We start from the raw sequence: 25897 nt of genomic DNA, 5'->3' as shown, positions 1-25897 counted from the left end.
AAAATTAACATTTTTATTTCCCCAGCCCTTTTTGGGCAAATGAGTTTGGCAAAACATCTCTAAGTAAAAGTATAATATTTAATTAAAATAGATGATTCTAGCAGGGGGGAATGAAGCTTTTTCTAATCAGGTTTCTAATTATTTGCTTTCAACACAATTAAAGAAGAAACTAATTGAGTTTTTGACTGACAATTTATTAAAAATAATGTTTCTAGATAAATCACTGTGTGGTTTTTAATATTTACTTCAGAAGTGAATGATGGAACAGAATTCCTTCCATTCATATCTACTAATTTATGTGAACAAATTTTCTCAACACTTATTTCTATAAGATCAAAAAATAGGATGAAATGATACTGAATCCTATCTCATTTTAGAAATAATAATCATTCATGGATCTAGGAAATAAAGGGATACCTTATTAAAAGAAGCATTTCCAAAAAGATTGTATTTTTTATGCTTAATAATTACTTATCCAAATATATAGTATTTACAGGCCATTGTCCTAGAGAAGAATCCTCCAGTCTCCTATCTGGAGAGTAAAACACTTGTGGATAGCATGCTGGTAATGTAGTACCAGAAGGAGGCTGGAGGTTTTATCACTACCGATTATACTTAGTTTTGGTCCTACTCCCGCTGTCTGGCATCTTTTCTTCTGGAGCTTCTGCAGAGAGTAAACCTTCTATCTGGGAGAGGCACACACCAGAACTCTCCAATTCCTGCTGCCTTTCAGGTTCTCTGCCTCACACATTCCCCATTTTAATTCACTGACTCCTCCTCTGCTTCATTTTAAACAACTTTTTCTTGCTCACAGCTTTGGGATTGTGACCCTGCCCTGGTCCAGTTTGTGTCTGGCTTCCTCCTGCACACAACCTGCTCCTTCCCCTCTGACTCCTGGCTGTCTTTGAGTGCTGATCACCCTGTCCAGGAGGTTCTTTCTATTTCCCCTGCTTCCCCAGAACCCTTCTGTGACTAGACCCCTCCATGCTGCAATTTCAGTCACATTACTCTAAGCACTGTTTATTGAATGGACTGTACTTCCACTTTTCTATCTTTGCACACACTGTTCCTCTGCTCAATGCCCTTTCTAGCCAACTTTTATTCTATGTGGCTTGGCTCAGACATCTCTTCTGGGAAGCCTTCCCTGGTCCTGCTGGTCTGGGGTGGGTGCCCCAGTCTCTTCCATAGCACCCTGGGCTCTTCCCTATTACATTATGTTGTAATGGTCCTAAAAAATTGTTCAGTAAGTAAGTGTATGTGCAATTACATTAATTAAAATGGAAGGCCATTAGACAGAATCAGAACTACCTGTACCAGTGTTTTATTTATTCTTATATTCTATTGTATGTGCAGCACAGTGCCTGATACATAGCAGTTACAAAGCAAATACTTATAGAGAATCATTGTTACAAAAACAGAAAAAGAAAATAAAATCACCCCATTTAGGAGGAATCCCTAAAGTTTGGTGACAGATTTATTCAATTTTAAATAGTTTCAGGCTCCTCAAAGTAAATTTCATCCAGTCAAGGATCCATTATCACTTTTTTACTCCTTCAGAAGTCTCTCACACCTTAGATAAAAACTGAAACACCTCTTAAATCTTCCTTCAAAGCTGGTTTAGTGGAAAGAGCATAGAAAGTTTATGGAAAAATAAAGCAATAAAACTTTTCTTTTGTCTTTTATTGGCTCCCATTAATTTTCCAAACGCCTCCTTCCAGTATCAATGGAGATTCAAGATCCAAGGTACTCATAAACTCAGATACCCAAGAGCTCACTTTCTTAGGCTCAATAAAGCTGAAGTCTTCAACTCCCTTCCAGGTTGCATATAAATTCCAGGGAAGTGCATATAATGCCACAATGTCATCTGTCTATGCTGCCATGCTGAAATGTCCTATGAGCTGCCTAGTCTGCAGGCATCAATCCACACAGTTCGCTACTAATCTGTTTCTTGTTTCTATCAACATGTCCCCTTTGGCCCACTCTGTGCTAGCACCTCATACATAGGCAAATTATTCTGCTGCTACTGCAATATGCTGGAGGCTGGGGACCTCTGGAGGTTGTTTATACCCATTTATCTAAAGCAGAGGGTCTCAAACTGGCAGCCCATAGCCATTTTTTAAAATTGCACACATGGCTTTTGACTGCTTGATTGTCTCAGTTATCTATCACTGCTTACCTAAAACTTAGTAGTGTAAAATACACCATTCTATTGGCTCACAATTCTGTGGGTCAGCAGTTTAGGCCAAATTTAACTAGTGGTTCTGCTGGTCTCACCTGAGATCACACATGTGTCTGTAGTCATCTGGATTGCCTAATTCACCCGTTTGGGAGTTAGTGCAGGGCTTGCTGTTACCTGGACCTCTGGAGGGTAACCTGGCTTCTTTGCATAGTGGTCTCAGGCTGTAAGAAATGGACAAATCCTAAGGCACAAGCACTTTTTAAACCTGTATTTCATGTTTGCTAGTGTCATTTGCTACTGGCCAAAGTGAAATTCAAGGAAGTGAAAAAAAAAAAATGACTCCATCTTTTGATGGGAGGAACAGCAAAGTCACATCTAAAGGGGCACACATACAAGGGTAGGAAGAATTTGGGCACTTTACAGGGGGAGGCATTTTTTTTTTTTTTTTGCACTGTGCCACAATAGTTTTCTTTTTATTCTCTGTTATTTGTTCTAGTTGCCAATATTTAAAAATTGAAGCTTCATTTTATCTTGAAAAATCACCTAGCCTACTTTAGTCATTTATATTTCCTTCCTGGTCTGTTGCACTTCAGTTGTGATAATGCCCAGTGTACAAGAATATATTTTGTGTTGGCCGGGCGCTGTGGCTCACGCCTGTAATCCTAGCTCTTGGGAGGCCGAGGCGGGCGGATTGCTCAAGGTCAGGAGTTCAAAACCAGCCTGAGCAAGAGCGAGACCCCGTCTCTACTATAAAATAGAAAGAAATTAATTGGCCAACTGATGTATATAAAAAAAATTAGCCGGGCATGGTGGCGCATGCCTGTAGTCCCAGCTACTCGGGAGGCTGAGGCAGGAGGATCGCTTGAGCCCAGGAGTTTGAGGTTGCTGTGAGCTAGGCTGACGCCACGGCACTCACTCTAGCCTGGACAACAAAGTGAGACTCTGTCTCAAAAAAAAAAAAAAAAAAAAAAAAAAAAAAAAAAAAAAAAGAATATATTTTGTGAAATTAAGGTAATGTCTGTGGAAAAATCTGACACAAGCAGGCACTCAATGTATGTCTTCTTCCTTCCTGAATGCCACACTAGCTGTGAAGTTGCTACTTGTCAGTGACTAAGGAGAGTAACCCAGATGAGGGACAAGAAAGTCATAGAGAAAGTGGCTGGAAAGTAATCCCTTGGTCTGTTTTTAGAGGGATAAAGGCAATAGGAAACAAAACTCAGAGAATTTATTAGAACATTAAATGTATTTTAAGAAACTAAGAGGGGCAATAGTAAACACCTCAGTTTGCTTTAAGTGAAATGTTTCAGGCTCTGAACAGTTCACTCAAGAACCTAAGCTCATTCCTGGGAGGCTCCTGCAGAGAGCTATCTGGTCCTGCTCTCTGTCTTCAGGCAGCCATGTGTGAACATCTTACCCAGAGTGTAAATATCTGGTTTGATAAACATCTGGGTCATTTTCTCAGTGCTGTCTGGTTTCTCTGTTCCTTCCTGGCACTGCCATAGTTTCTTTCCCAGATAGCTTCAAATTCTCCACCTTTGTAATAAGCCTTCTTTTTGTTGTTTCAATTTTTTTTTTATTTCAGCATACTATGGGGGTACAAATGTTAAGATTACGTATATTGCCCTTGCCCCTCCCCCTTGAGTCAGAGCTTCAAGCGTGTCCATCCCCCAGATATAAGCCTCCTTTTAACTGGAACAGATAATTAGCCAGTCTCTACTTCAGGTAAAGAGGAGTCAGGCTTCTGCAAACACATCTAGAAACAACCTGTTTAAAAGCCAAGAGCAAATGTGAGCAGTTAAGAAATAAGCTTGCTGGACTTTCCCCCTTTGTGTCAAGTTAGGCAATTCTTTTGGCTGGTTTGAGTGACCTGCTGACCAATGAGGCACAGTGGAGCAGTGAGAACAAAAACCACCTAGAGAGTGGTTTGAAGGAGAAACAGAAGTATTTTGGCTTCATATGCTCTCTGGACCTGGGTTTCCTGAACTCATCACACCTGCAGCAGAGGGAAAATGGCCGAGTTGAAGGTAAGGAACTATCTGGCAAGTTCACTGTGACTTCTTCAGCTGGAATTTGTGGAAGCTTCTGAGAACTCCAGGGTATCAAGTTTGGAAAAGACTTGGAGAGGCCCTGGTCCAAAGCCCTGTGTTCAGAAACTTCACTGTGGTATCTGTGGGCATGGCTGGGGCTGAGGGACAAGGGAGAGGTGATAAAGGAAAAAGATGAAGCTCTTATTGGTCATCTCTTGCCTTTGTTCATTTCAAATATTGTCTTGAAAATCTGTAGACATCCTAAGGGCTCCCCTTCACCACGTACACATTTCTCACTATGTCTCTTTCCCACTTCTTAATCTCTTGGCACCTTCCTGTTGCTGCTTCCAGCAAACCAATTAGTTATGCTTGGTCTATTATTGTGTGGCTCAGAATCAGCCCTTGGCCAGTAGAAGCCCTAACACCTCCTCTAGGAAATAATTCCTTCGTTTTATTTAATGTGCAAATCCTCAAAATTAATCTGGGACATAGACATTCTTATTTCTATATGACCAGTTAGAAAAGTAAAGCTCAGAGAGACTGACTTGCCCAAGGTCACTGTTGATAGCTAATGAGGACTGGATTAGAACCTGGGTTTTTCTGAAAGCCCAGGCTTAAAAAGGATCTTTAGTGGCTCCTAATAGACTAGAGTCTTAAGGTCAGGGGAAAAGAGTGTAACCTCAGTGTCTAAAACTGTGCCCAGTGCCCAGCCCCAGCTTGCATCAGTGCCCAACACATGCATATGGACCTGAATAGAACTGTGCAAAACCTTGGCACAAGCCAGGTGGGCCAGACCTTCACCCAGGCTTCTACCCAGAATTCAGGGTTTGAGCATTGCCCTAATCCCCATTATGCCCTGATGCTGAATTTGAAGAAACAAACATCTCCCTAATTGATAGGGATCCTGAAAACACTCAATACCAAAGTAAAAGAGTTTGTTTCTTTATCTTTATGCCTGAGAGTTAATCTTTCGCTTTCATTCAGCAATGTATATAGCATGTGCTAGTGCATGATGCCACAGACTAATAAAGGAGAGGAACTGAGTCTGGGCTAGGTAAAGTCAAGAGGAACTTTCGGCAGGATGCTGTTTCTAAGCTGAGTCTGAAGAGAGAAGTAGGAATTGGCTAGGTGAGGACGGATGGGGGCCGGAGCAGCAGTGAGTGCAAAGGCACAGCACGTGCAGAAAGCCTTGCATATTCTGGAATCCAAGAGTGTTTCAGCCAAATTTGAGTTGCTGGAGGGACAGCCAAATGGAGATACCCAGAAGGTGGTTGGATGTATGGATCTAGATCTTAGGGGAATGGGCAGGGGTAGGGGAATAGATGGGGGAATCATCATGCCAATGATAATAGCTGAAGTCTTAGAAGAGGGAGGGTACCTAGAAACTTTGTTGTCTCATGAAAATCATACGAGGAAGTTCAGCAGGAATTAGAAACATCCTTACCATTTATAAATAAATGATATCTAAAATCCTATCCTGCTGTAATGTTTAAGCAACTTATTATGCACAGCACCCTAATGTAAATTGCATGCAAGTCTTTGTTCTAAATTTCAAAGGCATTCTTCCCAGCCTGCTGTCTAATCTCCACAAGGAAAGGTTAGCTCCAGAGGTCAGGAATTCAAACACAGAAAGCCAGATTGCATTATACTTATTCTAATCAATAAACATTACATAATTTTTTTAAATGTTTCTCATCTTTTATTTCTTTATTTTAATGGATATGTCAACACAAATCTCAAATGAAATCACATTTATACAAAAGCATAGCTTTTGAAGAAAATTCAAAAGATAAAATTTAAAATGGAATATATACCCTATGATTTTGAGTAAGTTGCTTCACTTCTCCAAGCCTTGGTTTTCTCGTTTCTAAAATGAAGAGCTTATTTAACATGCAGACTTTCAAGCCCACCACCAAATTTGATTTGGTGGCTCTGGGTCTGTATTTAACAAGTTTCCAGAGAGATTCCAATGATTAGTCAGAGACACAACCCACTCGTCTACATAATTAATTTCCTGTTGCTGCTGTAATAAATTGCTATGAATTTATTGGCTTAAAACAAAAATTTATTCTTACAGTTCTGAAGGTCAGAAGTTTGAGACTAGCTTCACTAGGCTATAATCAAGATGTCAGAGTAGCTGCTTCCTTCTGGAAACTCTAGGTGAAATGTGTTTCTCTGCCTTTTCCAGCTTTTAAAGGTTGCCAGCATCCCTTGGCTCATGGTCTCCTCTTCAAAGTGCATATTTTGAATCTCTGATTCTGACTTCACATAACCTTTTCCTCTTTTGTAGTCAAATTTCTATCTCCCCCTTATAAGGAAACTTCTGATTACATTTAGGGTAAACCCAAGTAATCTGGGTATTTCCCCATCCCAACATCCTTTACTTAATCACATCGTCAAAAGTCTCTGTTGCTACATAAGGTAGTAATACAGATTCCAGGGATTAAGACATAAATATTTTTCAAGGCCATTATTCAGCCTATTGCAATAACCTTCAAATTCCCCTAATGATCTATTAGTCTATGTTTCCATCAAGGTGAACTAGAAATACTGGACTCTTTTTTACAGGAAAAAAAGGCAGCAGTAGTTTCCATTTCTACCCTGACTTTCCTCTTTCCTTCATGCCCAGTAAAAGGAAGCGAGGTGCACCATCTGCTCATCCCATCAGGTGTTACCTAGAGTCAGAGTCAGGAGAAAGCACCTCATAAAACTACTCTGACAAGTAAATCATATCCTGCGGACCAAGTGAGAATTAAAAAGCTGTATACTCTTAAGCTGCCAAAGAACTGATGGTACTGAAGTCACATGGAGCTGAGTAATTTATTCTTTCATTTAGAAAGTATGCATATAATTCTCTTGGAATGAAATGAAGTCATATTTTTATGTTGGATCAAATTATTCAGAAATCTGAACTGAAGAAAATATACAAACATACACGCTTAATGTTAGATTTTTAAATTTTATTTTTGTATAAGATATATATTTACATAGTCATTGAACCAGCTGGAATCAAAAGCTTGGATTTGCACAGCTGATAAAAGCAGAGTTCAGATTCTGTCCTTGAGCTCAAAGCCTGGAGAAAGCAGCTGCAGAATGTTGCTTCCTCAATTCAGATCCTTTGGCAGTGAGGGACATGGCATTTTAAAACTCTAATAAACTCATCTGTAATTTTTCTCTCAGAGGGTTAGAAAAGCTTACTGATTTGATAGTGACTCAGCAGTTTCCACCCCTCTCTTTAGCCAATGCACTGCAGTTAAGATTGAGAAATGGATTCAGAACTCACACCTCTGGGTACTTGGGTGGCTCCCTTCCAAACTACCAGCTGTACTTTCTGCTTTTTTTTTTTTTTTCTATTTTTTAAAGCACAGCCTGAATCAACTGTTTCAGAATCACACACACCAACTCTTTTTCCTTGTTCCAAACACGCATATAACCCTGGACTCTGTTCAGAGGCCAGCAGTTACAAAGAAGAGGGAAGGTTAATAAGTAAATCCACCCATGCCAGCCAGAAACCTCAGCTGCACTCAACCTTCCTTCCTCCCTCGCAGAGAGAAACAATGCTGCAGCGGAACAAAGTGAAGGCACTGTAATACTCAGCGGCTTCAGCCACAGGCTGGTCTAAAATTCCATTTCACAGAACTGAGGATAATTTGGGTTTATTACCAATTCTCAGCAGCTCAAATTCAATACTGTAGATGATGAGCATGAGGTTCATTTTGAGAGAAGAAAATTAGATTCAGTGGAGAATCAGCATGCTGGATGGTCTCTGCCATTTCCTCAAAGATATCATTCCAAACTGCATGCTGCTGCTAACAAATCTGTATATATATATATAAGCTGCTGTTTTTTAATGATGACAAATTTTCAAATATACAAAAATTGTGTCTAAAGGCAAAAAGAATAATTTCACTTCCATTGCTTTCTAGGTCATAACATTTCACATTTGATATTTCTTCCAAATATAGAGCTGTTGGCCTGATCATCGCTCACACACCCAGGCATGTTACATCTCCGTGCCTCCGAGAGCTCTGGAGGGCCTCCCCTCCACCTACACCCATCCTCCTTATATCTCTTAAGGAGATGTGCTCAGATGGTGGCATTTCACTCACTGAGCAAGACTGCACTCTCATTATGCTGGGCTGAAATCAATTGGTATTTAAGTTAGAGCGCAGGGGGTGCTAACCCCACTTACAGCAGCATACACAACACCCACGTTAGAACTGGCTTTAAGTGAAAAACTAAATCAATTAACAGATATCTATTGAGTACCTTCTGTGGGCCAAGACTGCTGCAGTCAAAGCCATCATGGAATTTATAGGCTAGCGAAGAAGCCAGACAGTGAATAAGAACTCAGCTGTGTTAAGCGTTACAAGTAAGTTTCAGCGGTTCCCCATAACTTACCTTGTTGAGAAACCCCTTAACTTTTTTCTCTGGATATAAAGTTAAGAGGTGGCGATCAGAGTAGTCTCCATTGTGCCATGGTGAAAAGATTCTGGGCTGGAACTTCTGAAAGCCACCCATATCATCAAATTTCATTTTCGTATAGTCACACAAATATCAATCAATCAATCAATCAACACATGTATATGCTCCATAGAAGAGCCAGGCAATGTAGGCTTTTGCCTATAGCAAGAGTAGTTTGGAGAGCTTTCTCTCAAGGGTTTTGCTGTCAGGATGGATGCATACACCTCCTCCCAGTTGCTTTTTTTTCCCCCCAGAGTAGGGAAGGGCTATGGAGCCCCAAGCTCAGGGAGGCTACAAACTAGGCATCACAGCAAGATACTCAATCTGGAGTTGAGGTGATGCCTGAGCTATAACCCCTGTCAGGAATCCCAGATGGAAGCAGTATTAAAGAACCTGCTCTTAGGTTGGGATGATTAAAAACAAGCCCACAAATCAGTCAAGTACAGCTAAGAGTGACAAGTCTGTGCAACATCTAGTGCTCTTCTTTTGATTAATTGGAAGTCTTTAAAATTTACAGAAAGCATATTGTCTTTCCTAAATGATTCACATGCAAAGATATAGCAAAGACATTATGTACAGAACATTATACATAAACATATGTCCCATATAAAATTCTTACCTTTGTAGAATGCCAGTGTTACAAAATGCTCTTTAAATCCAATTAATGGTGGCATTTGTGTCTTTGTTACATGCAGTACATTTCTGGATTTGGGAATGAATGTGCTTCAGAGGACCCTCGCTGCCCAGGTTCCCTGCCAGAAGGACAGGTAAGAGTGAGTACAATGATTGGAGAGCTCTGAATCCTATGCCTGGGTGAGTAGCCTTCAGGCCATGGTGCCTCTACCCTCCTAGGCTCTTCTAATCTAGCCTGGGAACTGTCTAGGAGCTTCATGAGTCATTAGGGCAACATGGATACAAAGCAATGACAATACAAAGGTTAAAATTGGATTGGTAGTTACCTATGGCAAAGCACCCAACCCAAATTAGATTAGTGTAGGACTTCCAGGAGGATCCTCAAAGTCCAGGGTTAAGGGAACTTCCTCATAGTTTCCTTAAACAGTATAAGATATAACAACAATGATAAAATAATAAGGTACTTAAAAAATATATGCACAAAGACGTTCACACTAGTGTTGGTCACAATAGCAAAAATATGGCAAACAGAAATTTTCTCAAAACTTTTTGAAGAACATTTCATGGCATCCAAAGTGCTCAGGATATAATGTTTCCTTAAAAAGAAAAAAAGGCCTGATTATTACAGGATTACATGAATTACAGGATCCCCATTTCAGAGGATAAGAATGGAAGGAAAACACCAACATGTTATGATAATGGGTGATATATAGTTTATAAATTTCCTACAATGAGCATATATTTTATAATCAGGAGAAAAGTCACATTAAAAAGTTATTACAAGAAGTATATATTAATGGGAAATGGTCATGTGCAGGGCCCAGAGCATCCCCATCCAGGGCAGGGTTCCCCTCCTGAGCTGGTTGGTAGGAAGGTGGGATGCTTTCTGGATTGGAATGATATTATTGCCTGCTTTGTTTCAGAATAATCCTCAGGTCTGCCCCTACAATCTTTATGCTGAACAGCTCTCAGGATCGGCTTTCACTTGTCCGCGGAGCACCAATAAGAGAAGGTACAAGGATTAGATGAATTCTGACCTGTGGGGAGGGAGCTGGTACCTCTGACCAGGAGCTATGACCAGGACTTTGTGCTGCCTCCTACCTCGGAGCCACAGCCTCCCAGAGCTGCCCAAGATTCTGCTTCTTGTGGGCTGTGCTGTAGGTCATAGCCAGGGAAGGATGGGCCTCATCCCCAGCTAGAATCAAGTGACCAGTGGAAGAAGATGAAGGAACAGCTGCACAGAGCCTGGAAAACATACATGACCAGGTCCATTTACAAATTCTCACCTCTACTCAGAAGGAAATGTTCCTAACTGTCTGCCCTTCCTCTAAAGATTGTCCTGTGAGTTCAGGTTTGGGGGTTTGCCTGTTTTGTTTTGTTTTATAATGATTAAGTCACAATTTTGGAAGATTCAGAGCAATATCTTCCTCAACTGACTAGAAGAGTATTATGTCCTTTGCATGAAAATGTTAGCTAATCCAAACATGGGTAGTTGAAAGGTCATGTATTATGTCCCTTTTTGGTTTAAATTAATAAAGTTTTAACTCTGGAATTTGCCTTTGTTGGAAACCAGCATATTCATTAACACAGTATGTCATGTTCCATGTTAGCACTAATTCTACAAGCCAGGTCTATAAACTCACTCCCTTGATTAACTCCTATGGGCCAGGTTGGATGTAGTAGGTGTTATAGTTTGAGGAAACAGTAAGTATTGTGATTTAAATAAATAGTGTGTGTTGGCCGGGCGCGGTGGCTCACGCCTGTAATCCTAGCTCTCTGGGAGGCCGAGGCGGGCGGATTGCTCAAGGTCGGGAGTTCGAAACCAGCCTGAGCAAGAGCAAGACCCCGTCTCTACTATAAATAGAAAGAAACTACTTGGCCAACTAATATATATAGAAAAAATTAGCCGGGCATGGTGGCTCATGCCTGTAGTCCCAGCTACTTGGGAGGCTGAGACAGAAGGATCGCTTGAGCCCAGGAGTTTGAGGTTGCTGTGAGCTAGGCTGACGCCACGGCACTCACTCTAGCCTAGGCAACAAAGCGAGACTCTGTCTCAAAAAAAATAAATAAATAAATAAATAAATAGTGTGTGATTGCAGGGATTTCAAGGTAAGGCATTTCTGAAAAAGGTTGCTGATGACATTGGAGATTTGGGGAGGAGGGCAGGTGGTCTTGTACTGCTTAGCAGGAGAGCCTGGGTTTATCTCCACAGGGTCTTCCTGAAAAACAAGTGAGATAATGACTATGAAAGCATAATGGACCACACAAATAATAAAGATTATTTCCCTTAGTGGTTAATCATGCCTACTCTGGAGTCAGGCCTCTGAGTTTAAATCCTGGATCCTTCTTTTCCAGCTGTGTGGCCTTGGGCAAATCATCTACCTTCTTAGAACCTCTAGTTCTTCATTTGTAAAATAGAAATAATTATAGTACCTATCTCATAGTTGTGGTTAAGATGAAAGGAAAGGATCTGTATAAAGTGCTTAGAACATTGCCAGGCACATGGTTAGTTAGTGCCCAATTAACATTAGTTATTATTGTAATCATCATCATTAATTATTGCCACCATAGCAGAATTTCTGCTTTGATTCCAAGGTATCCCTAGGAGGTTGTCAGAGAGCTGAACATGACATATGGCAGGTGCCATGTTACAATGTTGGTATCAATATTGCTTTTCTCTCAATATATATGCACATGAAGGATGGAGGAAAAGATCGAGTTTTCCATACATGCCAAAAATCAGGGGCTAATTTTATTGCTATTCAATCATCTCTCTCCCTGCAAGCCCAAATAGACAGGGTCAGGTAAGCACACAGACAATTCCTGCCCATTCTAATTTATGACAAACTGGCCTCCATGACTATGTTCTTGACTTTATGGCCCGTTCCCTAACAGGCCACCTGGTCTCCGGATTCTGCTGCCTGCCCCCATTATTCAGCAATATCTTCAGCCAGCAGGAGCTGAGCTCTGTTCCAGGAGGCTGAAAAGGAGCTGTTGGCATTTCATTAAGAAGCTGGCATTGTTCCCTGAATCAGAATTAAGTCTCTGTCCAGGGCAATGTAGTGCTGCCTGGGGAGTTTTAGAAACTCAGCTAAAAATTAAGGGACACTAGGTATGGCTCACCCATCTGTTTAAAACTCTCCAAAGGTATCCACAGAATTTTCTGAAAATTGCTCAAAATCTCCAGTGGGAAGATGGGCCCAGCCCCATCCATATGTGGGCCAGCCTTCGATTCTTTCCTGCTACTCATTTAAACCACAGAGTGGCTTATTAGAGACTCAAAATTATTAGAGAGTCTATCAGGGATTAATTTTTATCAGATTAGTTAGCTATTCCCTTGAGTCTTGGGAAGGCAAGAATCAGGTCAGAGAATGTGGAAAATTTGGACCATGTAAAAAAAAAACCCAGATAATTAAAGGAAGAAGACAATTCAATAAATATCTAATAAGTGAGCACCTACCATGTGCCAGGCATTTTAGGTACATGAACTCTTTGAGTTCTCACAACAATCCTATGGGATAAGGATGAAGAATACAGAATACAGAAAGTTTAATAACTTGTCCAGGATTGCACAGCTGGTTCTAAGATAATGCACACATGCTTTCAACCCCATATATGACTAGGAGTTGGAGAGGCTTAGTAAGTCCAAGGTCTGAGGTCACATCATCAAGCACTAGAGGAATCAAATGGAAACAGAATAAATCTAGCCCATTTATTCCCCAAATGGCTCAGTGTTGGGCCAGGTCAACTCCATTCCTCCTGAGGTCAACTGTCCCTGGGCTCAAAGGGCCAGAGCCTGTTAATGCAGGTCTGGTCTTCATGGTCAGAAGTAGGGTTCTTCTTCCTTCTATACCCAGTCTGAAGGGACTTGGGTCCCTCTTAGTGAGTTTCAGTGTCCCTCTCACCTTCTGGAGGGTTCCCCTCCTGGTGTCTTTCAGGATTTCTTATCAGAGTTTTCTTCTCTTCCTGACACCTGAGATCTGGTCATGGCAGAAAGATCTTTGGCTCAGGCCTTGACGTGTACAGATAGTAAAACTTAATAAAGAAAAGGCAGAAAAACAAAAAAAGCTATAAAATGTACTATAATAAAACATGGACACATACTCTTGTTAGACTACAGAAGAATTAATCTTCTAAACCCCTTAATATCAAAAACATGAATAAACTCAATAGAAAACAGTAAAGTACTTGTACAAGTAATTTATAGAAAATTTACAAAGGGCCAATAAGCAAATGAACAGATTCTCAACCTTACATTAAAGGAAATAAAAAATAAAATGAGACACTATTTTTCATCTATAAGACTAAAATTATTAATAATACCTAATACCCCAGATTTGTGAAGATGTAGGTGATAAGGTACTCTCATACATTATTATTATGAGAATAAAGTGGTACAATGATTTGGCAATTTTACTTATCTAGGGGTTAGAGATATCTTAAAGAATGTATAAGAAAATCATTAAACTCTGATGCCTCTGAGGAATACCCTGGATGAAATTAGAGAAGAAGCCATTTACTTTTCAGGACTTCTGTAATTACATGAATTATTTTTAGTGTTGGCATGTATTACTTTTATGCCTATAATGTATATAAGCTAATGTTTTCTATGGATTTCCTGCACAGATATGTCTCAAGGTACTCTCCCTTCCTTTGTAGTTGTTGGGAAAGGCAATTCTTCATTTTTTGGCAGCAAAGGAATAAACCAATAGCCAGAGTCCATTTGAACTGTGGTGGGTGGAGTGAAAAGGTGAGAAGAGGCCAGGGCTCTGAGCAGCAGATGGCTATTAAAAAGTGATCCTATGTCATTTCTTCTCACATTAAAGCCCACAGATCATTGTTGACTTGCATATCTTCCTGATGGTACTACCTGAGCCAGTCTGGGTAACACTGGGAACATTTCTCTAAGGCTTGTGCATCTTGTGTGCTCTTGTTTCCCCATAGCTGGCTGTATAGGATTCTACCTTCAGTTTCTCACAAGCCCTTTGAATCCATTGACCAAGGCCATGTCACTCACAACTGGGATGAAGTTGATCCTGATCCTAACCAGGTAACCTGCGCCTGTGAATTGGAGCATACCATATATCCAAAGCCTCAAACAGAAATACTTAAATCAGGCCCTGGTCTTTGAAAAAATTAGCTTTTAAAAATAAATGCTAAAGTGTGTCTGGTTTCTGCTCAAACTTGGGAGGGAATCTTGGAATTGATTGTGTATGTATTTGATGTATGTATTTGTATGTATTGATTGTGTGTGTTTGTATTTGTGTGTGTATAAGCTTGTATCTTCTAGATTAATGGCATGTAGATAGGCACAGGAATAGTTCAGACTTAGTAAAACTTCCCAAGTGAATTAGATGAGTGAAAATTATATAGACTAGCTAAACTATCTGCATGCCCATAGGTGGTTATTTAAATCTAAACATACCACTGAATATGGAAAACACATTCAATATTGACATTTCTGAAGAGAAGCCTCTAAAATCTGGTGTAGGGATTAGGGCCTTGTTGTCTGAGCCAAATTCTGTAGTCTATTATGGTGACAGATTGCTGTCACATTCTCTTCAGACCTAGGAACTTCCATTCTTTGCCTGTGAGTTCTTTCCTTTTGGTCTCGTGATGAGTGGGCTTTTCTTCTGGACATCAGTATTACTTCTATACTCTGCTTGCAGCAGTGAGACAGACCCAATGTTGTAATGGACTGAGCTCTTTTTTTTTACTATCTGAGAACCTCAGTGTTATTGCCTTTGTCCCTGAGTTTAGGTATATGTCACTGGTAACTGGTTATAGTGCAGGAAAAAAAACAGACCTAGGTTTGCATCCATGCCACTACTTACCAGCAGTGTCCTTGAGCCAGATGTTCAGCTGTATAATGGGATGATAATAACATCTGCCTTGCAGTGCTATAGTGCAGATTATAGGAGAGAAGAGGTGTGAATGTGCTTTGCACAGTGTCTGGTAAGTGGTAGGCAAGAGCCATGGTTCTGATATAGCCATTGTGATATATTCACTTAAAGGCAGTGGTAGTACATGTAAGTCTCAGAATTTATCTTCAGGTAAATTTAGGTAAATTTGTTTCATTTTTATATTGTTTTTTATTCTGTAGTCCTCATCTGTTTCTTTCTCTCTCTCTCTCTCTCTCTCTCTCTCTCTCTCTCTCTCTCTCTCTCTCTCTCTCTCTCTCTCTCTCTCTCTCTCCCCCTCTTCTTTCTCTCTCACCCTCTCTCTCACCCTCTCACCTCTCTCATCCCTCATCCTTCTCACCTCTCCACGCCCAACGAAATCTCCTGCTTCCCTTTGTTTACCAAGACATTTTGTATAAACCTGCAAATCTTCCTCTCCTAAATGCTTAGACTTTTTGTAAAACCCAAAGCCATAATAATTCTAAGTCATCTTTGGTTTCCTGCCCAGTTCCATCTCTTGCCTTTATTATGGAAATCTTAGAGAACTGAATATCTGCTTGAATACTACCCCCCCCCAACATGAACAGAAAAGGAAGCATTTAGGGTGAAAAAATATGAATTGGCATTTAAAATATTATCTATCTCACAGCCATTTGAAACTAAGATATTTTGTCTAAATAACTAACCCTTAAGCTTGTATGAAGTTTAATGAGTGAAGGTCCCGGTTCCCCACTGGCCTATATATTGCCTTTGAACATATGGGGAAAAGGAAGCCCCTGTTTAATCCTCCACCCCTCAGATTCACTCTCCACACAAGGGGACAGAAGGCCAGGCTTTCAGATCCTGCCCCCTGTTCCTCCTGTACAGGTCACAACTTGCACAACCAACCTGGGGACCCTGATTTTACCTCATTCTTGAGTCTCACCTAGGTTCCTAACTCCTCCCCTCTTATCACCTTCTTTCTCTCTCACACTCTGAGGTTAGGAATGCATGTGGCAGACCATCCTCACTTAACCATTTGTTTCACACATTTAACCATTTCCTCCTCACTTATCTCTTTAAGAGCCATAAAGTCTTGACTCCTAAATGGGTTACATCTCAAGTTCTCTAATTTCTCTCTGAAAATGAAAACGGTCATACTTGTTTGTTTTTATAAATAAAAAGACCTGACTGCTTGATAACAGAACTCCATCTCCCATTAGAAAATATAAAAGATGAATACTTATGTTTTGTAGGATTCCTTTCAGGCTAAATGCCAATTAAATATTTACTATATGCTAGTTTTGGAAGGTGGAAGAGACATTTGGACCACAATATACCTTCTAATTCTTTTCTTCAGATGACATAGGGAATCTTCAGTTATGTTTCTGACAGTTCTCTCAAGTAGAACCAAATATCATACAAAAAAAAAAACCCAGGGTGGTTGTAAAATCAGCATGTAAGACAAAAATTAAACTCAAACAAAATTATCTCTGAGAATCCCTTAAATCACCCATAAAGTATAAGACACATGGTTTTGTGTGTGCTACTCCATATGGTAATTATGTATATGAAATTTGAGAACCATTGAGCTATACTAAATGAAGCATTGAAATGAAGCAATGAAAAGTCCATAGGCAGATTTGGGGAATTTGAATCATGTGGCCTTCAAAATAACAATCAAATCACTAGTGGTTAACACATTGACTGCCACACTAGGAAAAAAAAAATTCCTTGGGCTGCAGTGTTTTATTATGAAATAGAATAAAAACTTCGAAAACAAAATGATCCTTTCTAATTTAATAAAAAATTTGATAATTTTTATTGTTGTCTGTGTGTAAGTTATATGCAACTTGAAAAATAGTTCACGTGGCTCCTAAGGTAAAGAGAGATATGAGTTACATATGTTTCACAAGGCCCCAGGCTCAAAACTAGTGTGCATTAAATACAACTCACATGGCAGTTAATATGTTAATAGGGCAGGCTGGGGAGTTGCACATGGCTTCCTGCTCACAACAGTTGTCTAAGCCTCTGAATCTTAATATATCTTCATAGATTTGTTTGTGATTGTGTGGGCAACAGTGGAGCCACACTTCTTTTATATAATTTTTATTTGGGGTAGAGGGTTAGATTTTAAGGCTAACCTTTAAGGAAAATATATGATGTGACTTTACTGTGAGTGTGATATATACTCAGTAATATACTTTTATTATATATCATTATTTCCATGACTATTATTGCTACATTTTATTTAGCATGAATACACCCCTTCATAAAGATTGTTTTGGTGTGTAGGTGGCATATACATCGAAGCTAACCCTGTTCTAATAGAATTTTTCTAGTTTTGTCTATTTTGCGGGAAGTGGGAACAGACTCTCACTCTGTTGCCCCAGCTAAAGTATAGTGGCACCATCATAGCTCACTGCACCCTCAAACTCCTGGGCTGAAGTGATCTTCCTGCCTTAGCCTTCCAAGTAGCTGAGACCACAGGTGCACACCACCATGCCTGGCTAATTTTTCTTTCTTTTCTTTTCTATTTTTTTTTTTTTTAGAGATGGGGTTTTGCTCTTGCTTAGGCTGGTCTTGAACTCCTGACCTCAAGCAATCCTCCCACCTTGTCCTACCAGAATGCTAGGATTATAGGCATGAGCATCTGTACCTGGCCTAGTTTTGTCTTATTATACAAGTAACATATACTTATAAAAACTCAAATGCTATAGAAATTAATAAAGTAGGAAATGGAAGTCTTCCACTATAGGTGAAAGTCAAGTATATAAATTATGCATATTGGGCCAGGCACCTGTAATCCCAGCACTTTGGGAGGCCAAGGTGGGAGGCTTACATGAGGCCAGGAGTTTGAGACCAGCCTGAAAAACATAGCAAGACCCATTTCTACAAAAAATTTTAAAATTATCCAGGTGTGGTGGTACACACCTATAGTCCCGACTACTCTGGAGGCTGAGGCAGGAGGATGACTTGAGTCAGGAGTTTGACATTTGCAGTGAGTTATGATGACACCACTGCACTCTGGCTTGGGCAACAGAACTAGACCTTGTCTCAAAAATAAAATGAAATAAAATAAACTATACATGTTAATTATTTATTTTATAAATAGTTAACAAGCATTTTGACCAGGAAGTCTGAGGCGACCAGACTAAAAAGCTTGAGTAAATAGAGGCATCAAAATAGCTGTATTAGAAGTTTCTGCTTGCTCTCTAGTAGACACTCAATCCATATTTGTTCACCCACTTCCCACATTTCTCATTCTAACCTTGCTTTGCATCTGTCCTTGAACTTGTTACCTTTCTCCTGTTTTGAATTCCATATGGTAGCCACCAAGTGAATTTCTTCTCCAATACCTCTCCTGCTCATTTGAAACCTGTGTTCACACACACTGGAGATGTGCCTCAGAACTCGGTAGCACCTCTGTGAACACCAGCGCCATCAAGGTAGAGGTTTATCATCCTCCTGACCTGTGACCTGTGTCACCTGCCAACTGCTTCCCTTGCCCTCATACACACACCCTGGCTTTTCTTGCAAAATCTTTTGTCTTTTCATTTACACCTTCTTGACAAGTTAATATCTCTTTCCAATTTTATGCTTCATTAATTAACCATGGCATTCTGCATTTATCACTTCCCTCCTCATAACCTCTTCCAAATATGTACTCCAGACTCTCGGGAAGAAAGGCTGAGAAAATTATATTTAGGTACCTATCTGTCAGTCCTTCCCAGCTGAAGTCTGTATGATAGGTATGTCTTCACCTGTCATAGACTAAATCCAATATTTCATTAGCTTCGCCAACTATCCACATTAGTCATCTCTGGGAATTTGAAGTCCTAAAAATTGCCGAATGTTTCCTCTAGTCTAACGCTAAGTCCCAAAGACAGCATCATGGAATATGCTGTCATCACTGTCATCCTTTCCAAGGAAGATTGGGGACTGTCTCCCCCAAAGCTTTAATTTTCTTTAGTGTGTATTTAATCAACCATCCAAGAATTAATGCAAACTTTTTTTGAATGTATTTAAATTCAGCCTGTGGACATAGCAAATTCAATTCATTAATCTCACATAAGAAGTATACCTAATTTTATCATGTGTCTTCCTATAATTTCTGAAGTCTCAGAATTTAATGAACAGCTCAGCATCCAATTTAACCATGATTTTACAGATTTCAACTAGTATTCATCAACAGCATTTCTCTTTAGAGGTCCTTTACAATTTATTTTTCTTATTACCACATCCCTAACCTCTTGATTGTTGGAAAGTCAGATTCTCGACAACATTAAAACTCAGCTGAGGATATTACTTTTTGGTTCTCAACCAGTATAATTTGGACCAAGTAAGCAACACCTCAAAGATAAAGATTTCATCTCCAGATATAGTCACATTCTAAAGTATAAGAGGTTAAGACTTCAACACATGAATTTAAGAGAGAAACACAATCCAGCCAATAATACTCTCCTCTACTTTCCTTTCCTTTCAAATATTAGCTAGCGATTCTCACTTGTGTTGGATCCTCTTTACCTTAGAGATGAAAGGATAGTTGTTATTGGTAAGAAATACCCGGTTAGGATAAATCAAGAACTCCTTCAGCATCAGAGGATTTTCCTAGCACACTGTCCTTCTCCCTCCCTCCCTCTCTCCTGTCTCCTCCCCTCCAACAACACACGTATACACACACACCAGCAGGTAAGATTGTAAGGGACTGGTTTCACCCAACATGACTCCAGCCCAACACTTGGTATAACCCTGTAGGCTACACTGCTGGAACTTAGGCCATGGCCTTGGGCTTTGGAAGCGATGTTAGGGCTGCCTTCATTGTGGAAACCTCATTTAAACCCTATCATCCATTTTTTCTCACTCCCACCATCTTTTGCATCTACCAGATTTAACTTCTTTAAAATCTAACAAATATGACGCATTCCCATGACACTCACCTCTCTCAATATGTTTTACAAATCTCTCCTCTAACTTCAAAACTTCTGTTGGATGTTGCCGTGTATGTGTCCCAATTTGACTGGTTTCATACTGAAGCCATCACAGTCTCATCCAAACTATCTTCTCCCTTTGGCTTTTCTAGGCCCATTACTGACCCAGCCATTTTTTCATACACTCTGGTATGATTCCTTAGTGTCATCTTTGAGAACTTCTTGTCCTTTTCCCTCTATATTGAATCAGGTGCTAAGTCCATAGAATGGTGATGTCCCAAATTGTTAAGTTATCAGAAGACTTGTTGAAAATGTAGATGACCCAGCCTCACTCCCCCACGATCCTAATTCCATAGGTCAGAGGAGGTGCTCAGGAGTCTCTCCAGATGATTCCCACACAGGCTGGCACTGGACCACACTTTAAGAAATGCTGCTCTAGAGTTTGGTTCTAAGATCTCTCTGGTTCTCTCCTTCCTTTTCTTTCTTTTTTTTTTTTTTTAATTTTTTTTTTTTTTTAGACAGAGTCTCACTTTGTTGCCCAGGCTAGAGTGAGTGCCGTGGCGTCAGCCTCGCTCACAGCAACCTCAAACTCCTGGGCTCAAGCAAACCTGCTGCCTCAGCCTCCCGAGTAGCTGGGACTACAGGCATGTGCCACCATGCCCGGCTAATTTTTTTCTATATATGTTACTTGGCCAATTAATTTCTTTCTATTTATAGTAGAGGCGTGGTCTCGCTCTTGCTCAGGCTGGTTTCGAACTCCTGAGCTCAAACGATCCACCCACCTCGGCCTCCCAGAGAGCTAAGATTACAGGCTTGAGCCACCCTGCCCGGCCCCTTCCTTTTCTTAACTCCACCTAGTTCAGAACTCATTTCTTCTTACCTGGACTATTCTAATAGCCTACTAACTGGCTGGTGTGTCTTCCCCTCCCTATTCCACACCCTGCCAGACTCAGACTGAGCTTGCTAAATTATCATCTCAAAACTCTTTAATTCCCACCCTCACCCCTCCCCTCCTCTGCCCTGCCAATCCAGTGCAGGCTCCCAAGACAGGAGATCAGGAGCCCTAATTCACTGTCATAGGCTTTCAAGCTCCTAACTTCCTTCCATGTCCTCTACCTACCAGTCACATGGGAACCACCACCATTCCAGGGCAGTTCTCCTGCCGTGGTACTTTATGCTCTTTTATCTACCTGGAATTTCCTCTTCTTCCCTTCCAAATATCCATCCTTCTGAATCCCACCCATCATTTAAGACTCATTTTAAACAACATTTTCTTCATTTGAAACCTTTCAATATTTCTCAGAGCATTTGAGAGTAAGATCTATGTCTCCATCATCTTCATCTCATCTGCAGCGTCCAGCACATGCCTTCTTCCAAATAATAGAATCGCAAGTATTTGAATTTACTCCCTGATAGCTCAGATCTCATCTTCCTATAAATAGACTAGATTGCATTCCCCTAAATGCATTCACTGGCATTTGCCAACACTGCAGTGCACACTGCCCTGTTCAGCCCTTTTGGACAGCTTGCTAGCTCTTTTTACAGTACATCTCTATCAACTTATATTTCACTCCTTGGAAAGATATTGAAGCTGTCTGGAAACCAGATGATTTCATTACTTGTATCTCTTATTTTCCATGTATAAGAATGTTAAATAGGCCCTTTGCCAGGACTTATTCCTGAGGGAACATTACTGTTTACATTTCTCTTCCAAAGTCATTTCCACTTATTCATTTCCTTGTTTTCCTATCAGAGGTATTCACATTTCCAGAGTTCCCTGAGGGAAAAGACAATGTCACATCCACCTCCAGCACCTAGCATAAAATCTGACACACACAGAGGTTTAATAAATATTGTTTGGATAAATTAATATAAGGGAATTGGACAAGAATTGTTGACCCTGAAGGACCTCAAGCAAGGAGTCAGACTGGGCCAGGGTGACTCAGCAGTGGAGGAGCAATAAATAAGGGTTAGGTTTGAAGACCAAGTACAAGACCATTAAAAGGAGGCAAAGCTTGGGTTTAGGAGCCAAGAAGGTCAGTAATAGTTTGGGAAGCAGACCTAAGGACTCAGGGTATAGTTAATATTATAAAAGGGGTAAGGGGAGTGTTGGCATTAGTTCTTGGTAAAGAAAATCATTAGTTTTCTAACTTCTAAAATAGAGATGATATATGATCATAGTATCCTCAGACAGTTGTGAGAATTACATGTCATCCAACAAATATTTAATGAGTGACTATTACATTCCATGCTCTATGCTAGCTGCTAGTTAATGAATAGGAAGCCCTTAGCTTTACATTCAAGGGCAAGGGCAAATGGAAATCCAGGTTTCTATCCTTGATGACTCACCTTTTTTTGTAGCCTCACGAAAGATTTGGAAATCTAAATAAATTACAGTGAATCGGATCCTCCTTTCCTGTGCTCAAAAAATTCAAGTGAATCAATTAAAGCCTGATTTCTCCCCACACAAATCATGCTACCTTTTTTTTCCCTCAAATTGCTAGATTTTCTGAAGAACTCAGTGAGCCATTGTTTTATTTTATTCACCCTTACCTTCCCTAGTCTGGATAAAACTCACTACTACCAATTACCCTGGGTCTCTCCCCACCATTGCTGCTGCTAACAATTGCTTATACCTCATGATCACCATTTCACCTACCAGTTATTTCAAAATTCTTGGATAGGTGGTACGAATTTACACCTCTCTTTAGCCAATGTTGTTGACAGCATCCAATTCATCCAATCGAGTTGAGTCCATGGTAGTTTTCGAGAGAATCTCAGTAAATCAAAGAACCTCAGTGTTGAAAGGGATACTCAGATCATCTAGCCTAAATTTCAATTTTTTGACTTTAGAGAAATACCAAGGCCAATTCTCTATTTCTTTTTCATCACTGAAAACAAATTTTGAATTTTGGTCATTAAATGTTGTTACCAATTCTCTGTCTTCCTCCTTAAATTATCTTAAAGAATTTTTAAATCTAACTTTGGGCACCCTTGAAGATCCTTTTTAAATTAATTTTGACTACCTCATTTCTATTAAGTAAAAATTTATTTTCCAATGGAATTTGCAGAATACAGCTGTAAAATATGTGAATAAGTAATATAACTAAAGGGATAGATAGACAAATTCACAATTATAGTTGGAGACTTCACCCTTCTATCAACAGTTGTCAGGATGACTTAATAGAAAATCAGAAAGGATATACAAGTGATGGTTTTGCACATGTATAAAGAGCTGACTTACATTTTGAAAATGATCTTTGGACTTTTAGAAAAATTTGTCAGTTTCCTAGCTATTGCCCAAATGTTGTTTTGACTTCCAAAAATCTCACAAATTTGCTTTAGTCTTGTATTCTTTGAAATATTAGCAATGTTCTCAGTGCCTTAAATTTAGTCACTCATTCAATCATTCAACAAATATTTATTAATGCCTACTATAGTCAAAACATTGCATTGGGCATTACAATTGATTTCATTGTTTTTGAAATGTTTAATAAGTAAATCCTGTATGGGGGAACTATTTAGCAATAATATATACTATAAATAAAATAAACTGTTAAAAAGTTGTAGGACTATAGTAGTCTATTTGGGCTGCCATAACAAAATACCACAGACTGGATGGCTTAAACAACAGTAATTTATTTTCTCACAGTTCTGGAGACTGGAAGTCCCAGTTCAAGGCAACAGCAGGGTTGGTGTCTGGTGAAGGGGTCTCCTTTGGCTTATAAGCAGCCACCTTCTCACTGTGTTCTCACATGGCCTTTCCTCTGAGTGCATGTGGAAAGAGAGCAAGATCTCTTCCTCTTCTTATAAGGCCAGCAGTCCTAACAGATTAAGGTCCCACACTTATGATCTCATTTAACCTTAATTACTCCTGAATGCCCCAATCTCCAAATACAGACATATTTGGGGGCTAGGGCTTCAACATATGAATATGGGGAAAGCACACAATTTAGTCCATAGCAAAGACTAAATCAGTTAACAAGCATCCCTTCCTTCTTCCAGAAGATCTTCCCTGAAAAGAATTATGGAATTATAGTTCTCACCAGCACCCCATAGTTACATGTAAGAAAAAACATGTCTGAGGCCACAGAGTAAATGGGAACAGAGGCAGTAGCAGAAACCAAGTCTTCTGGCTCAGCCCAATGCACTACCCCTCTTGTCTGGCCTTGGATCAAAGAGCTACTGTTCTACAGCACACAGTGAAGCTGAGCGTCTGGCTTTAGTAGATGCTTCTACTCTGCACGCCATGGGCTCTTCTTGTTCATCCTCTCCTCAAATCTCCCTCCTGACAATTGCCAAAATATCACATCAGGGCTCTTGACCAAGATCTCTTGCCTCAGGATCCAAAGCTGGTTTTCCCTTGTGGGTGCTGGGTTTATCAGAACCACCCAAGTCTTTATTATCTTTCATCATATAGGCCCTGTATGACTTGAATATAAATTCTAAATAATCTTCTGCCATCAGGCTCAACAGATAAATGACTCCTCTTCCTATACCATCTCTGTGATTTCATGGGAATCATATTTTGCTTTAGAGAAGGTTCATCAGGGCCATTGCTTCCTCTGGGATGTGGGCCCTATTGAAGGTATGCTCCCCACATCATCACGCGGTTGCCTTTCCACCTGCCACCCCACACTTGCTCTCTCCTCATGACTTGAGGGCTGATGTGCTACAGAAGATCTTGCAAAATGACCAGCAGACCTGTCACCATCAGCCTCTCTGCTTTAGTCTTGCCCACTCACAGAAGACAAAGCTCTTCTCTGGGGGCCAGACTCTTACTTCTACTCACACTGGCATTTTAACTTCAGGCAATCACACAAAGGTCTCAGTGCAACAAACCAAGCAGCAGATCTCCTGCTACTGTGATTTTGGGATCTCTCTCTCTCTCTCTCTCTCTCTCTCTCTCTCTCTCTCTCTATATATATATATATATATATATATATATATATATATATATGTGTGTGTGTGTGTCTGTGTGTGTGTGTATGTGTGTCTGTGTGTGTGTGTGTGTGTGATTTTCTGAAACTAAGATTCTAGGTAGTATTATCTACTACCTAGATGTCTAAGTAGTATCTCTCTATTTATATATATAGAGAGAGAGAGAAAGAGAAACTAAGATTTTCTGAAACTGAGATTCTAGGTGGTATTCCATATATATATATATATATATATCCTGTTTTCTCTTTCTATATACACACACACATATATATTTATATATAAGATTATATATATAAGATTTTTAGAAACTAACATTCTAGGTAGTATAATATATATATACACACACACATACACTGTTTTTTCTCTCTCTCCCTTTTTTCTTTCTTCTTCTTTCTTTTCTTGCTCTCTTTTTTCCCTTAGATTTGCAAATCTTTATATTTGCATTAATTAGTCATTCTTGCTATTTGTTAACTAGCAGTATCACTGCCACATCTGGCCCAAGATGCCACAGGTTAGTTGATTGATTGATTTGTTGGTTGGTTGGTTGGTTGACTGGGTGTACTTTTCTGAGCGTGATGCTTGGTTCAGCGATACAAGAATCACAGAATCTCTGGGTTGAGTGTGCTGGTTCTTAAACCCTAGCTACACATTAGAAGAGCTTTGATAAAATGCTGATTCCTGGGCCCCACATTCACAGATTCTGATTTAATTTGCTCTTGGTCTCAAAAGCTCTCCATGTGATTCTCCAGTGTTGAGAATCTCTGGATAGAGCTAAAAGGTTGCCCAGACAGCCATACATAGATCTGATACTTAAATCCCTTCCATTGGGAAATCTAGAATGAT

General features: G+C 39.9%; 1 protein-coding gene across 2 annotated transcripts in view; it reads left to right on the top strand.

Moving 5' to 3' along the window:
* Positions 1 to 3919: 3919 nt before the first annotated feature.
* HGD (homogentisate 1,2-dioxygenase) overlaps positions 3920 to 25897 on the top strand; it is a 42544-nt gene continuing 20566 nt past the window's right edge. Inside the window, exons 1-4 of one of the 2 annotated variants that reach the window (XM_012780544.3) lie at positions 3920 to 4203; positions 9366 to 9437; positions 10227 to 10315; positions 14248 to 14353. In XM_012780544.3, coding sequence (XP_012635998.1) covers positions 4189 to 4203; positions 9366 to 9437; positions 10227 to 10315; positions 14248 to 14353 — 282 coding nt within the window. In that variant the 5' untranslated portion in view covers positions 3920 to 4188. The remainder of the gene's footprint in view (positions 4204 to 9365; positions 9438 to 10226; positions 10316 to 14247; positions 14354 to 25897) is intronic. The other variant, XM_012780543.3, reaches the window with a different exon arrangement.

The sequence above is a fragment of the Microcebus murinus genome, chromosome 1 (assembly GCF_040939455.1).
Source record: "Microcebus murinus isolate Inina chromosome 1, M.murinus_Inina_mat1.0, whole genome shotgun sequence".
In the NCBI taxonomy this organism is placed as follows: Eukaryota; Metazoa; Chordata; class Mammalia; order Primates; family Cheirogaleidae; genus Microcebus; species Microcebus murinus.
Note: the sequence above shows the minus strand (reverse complement) of the source record. Positions and strands in the feature narration are given on the sequence as shown.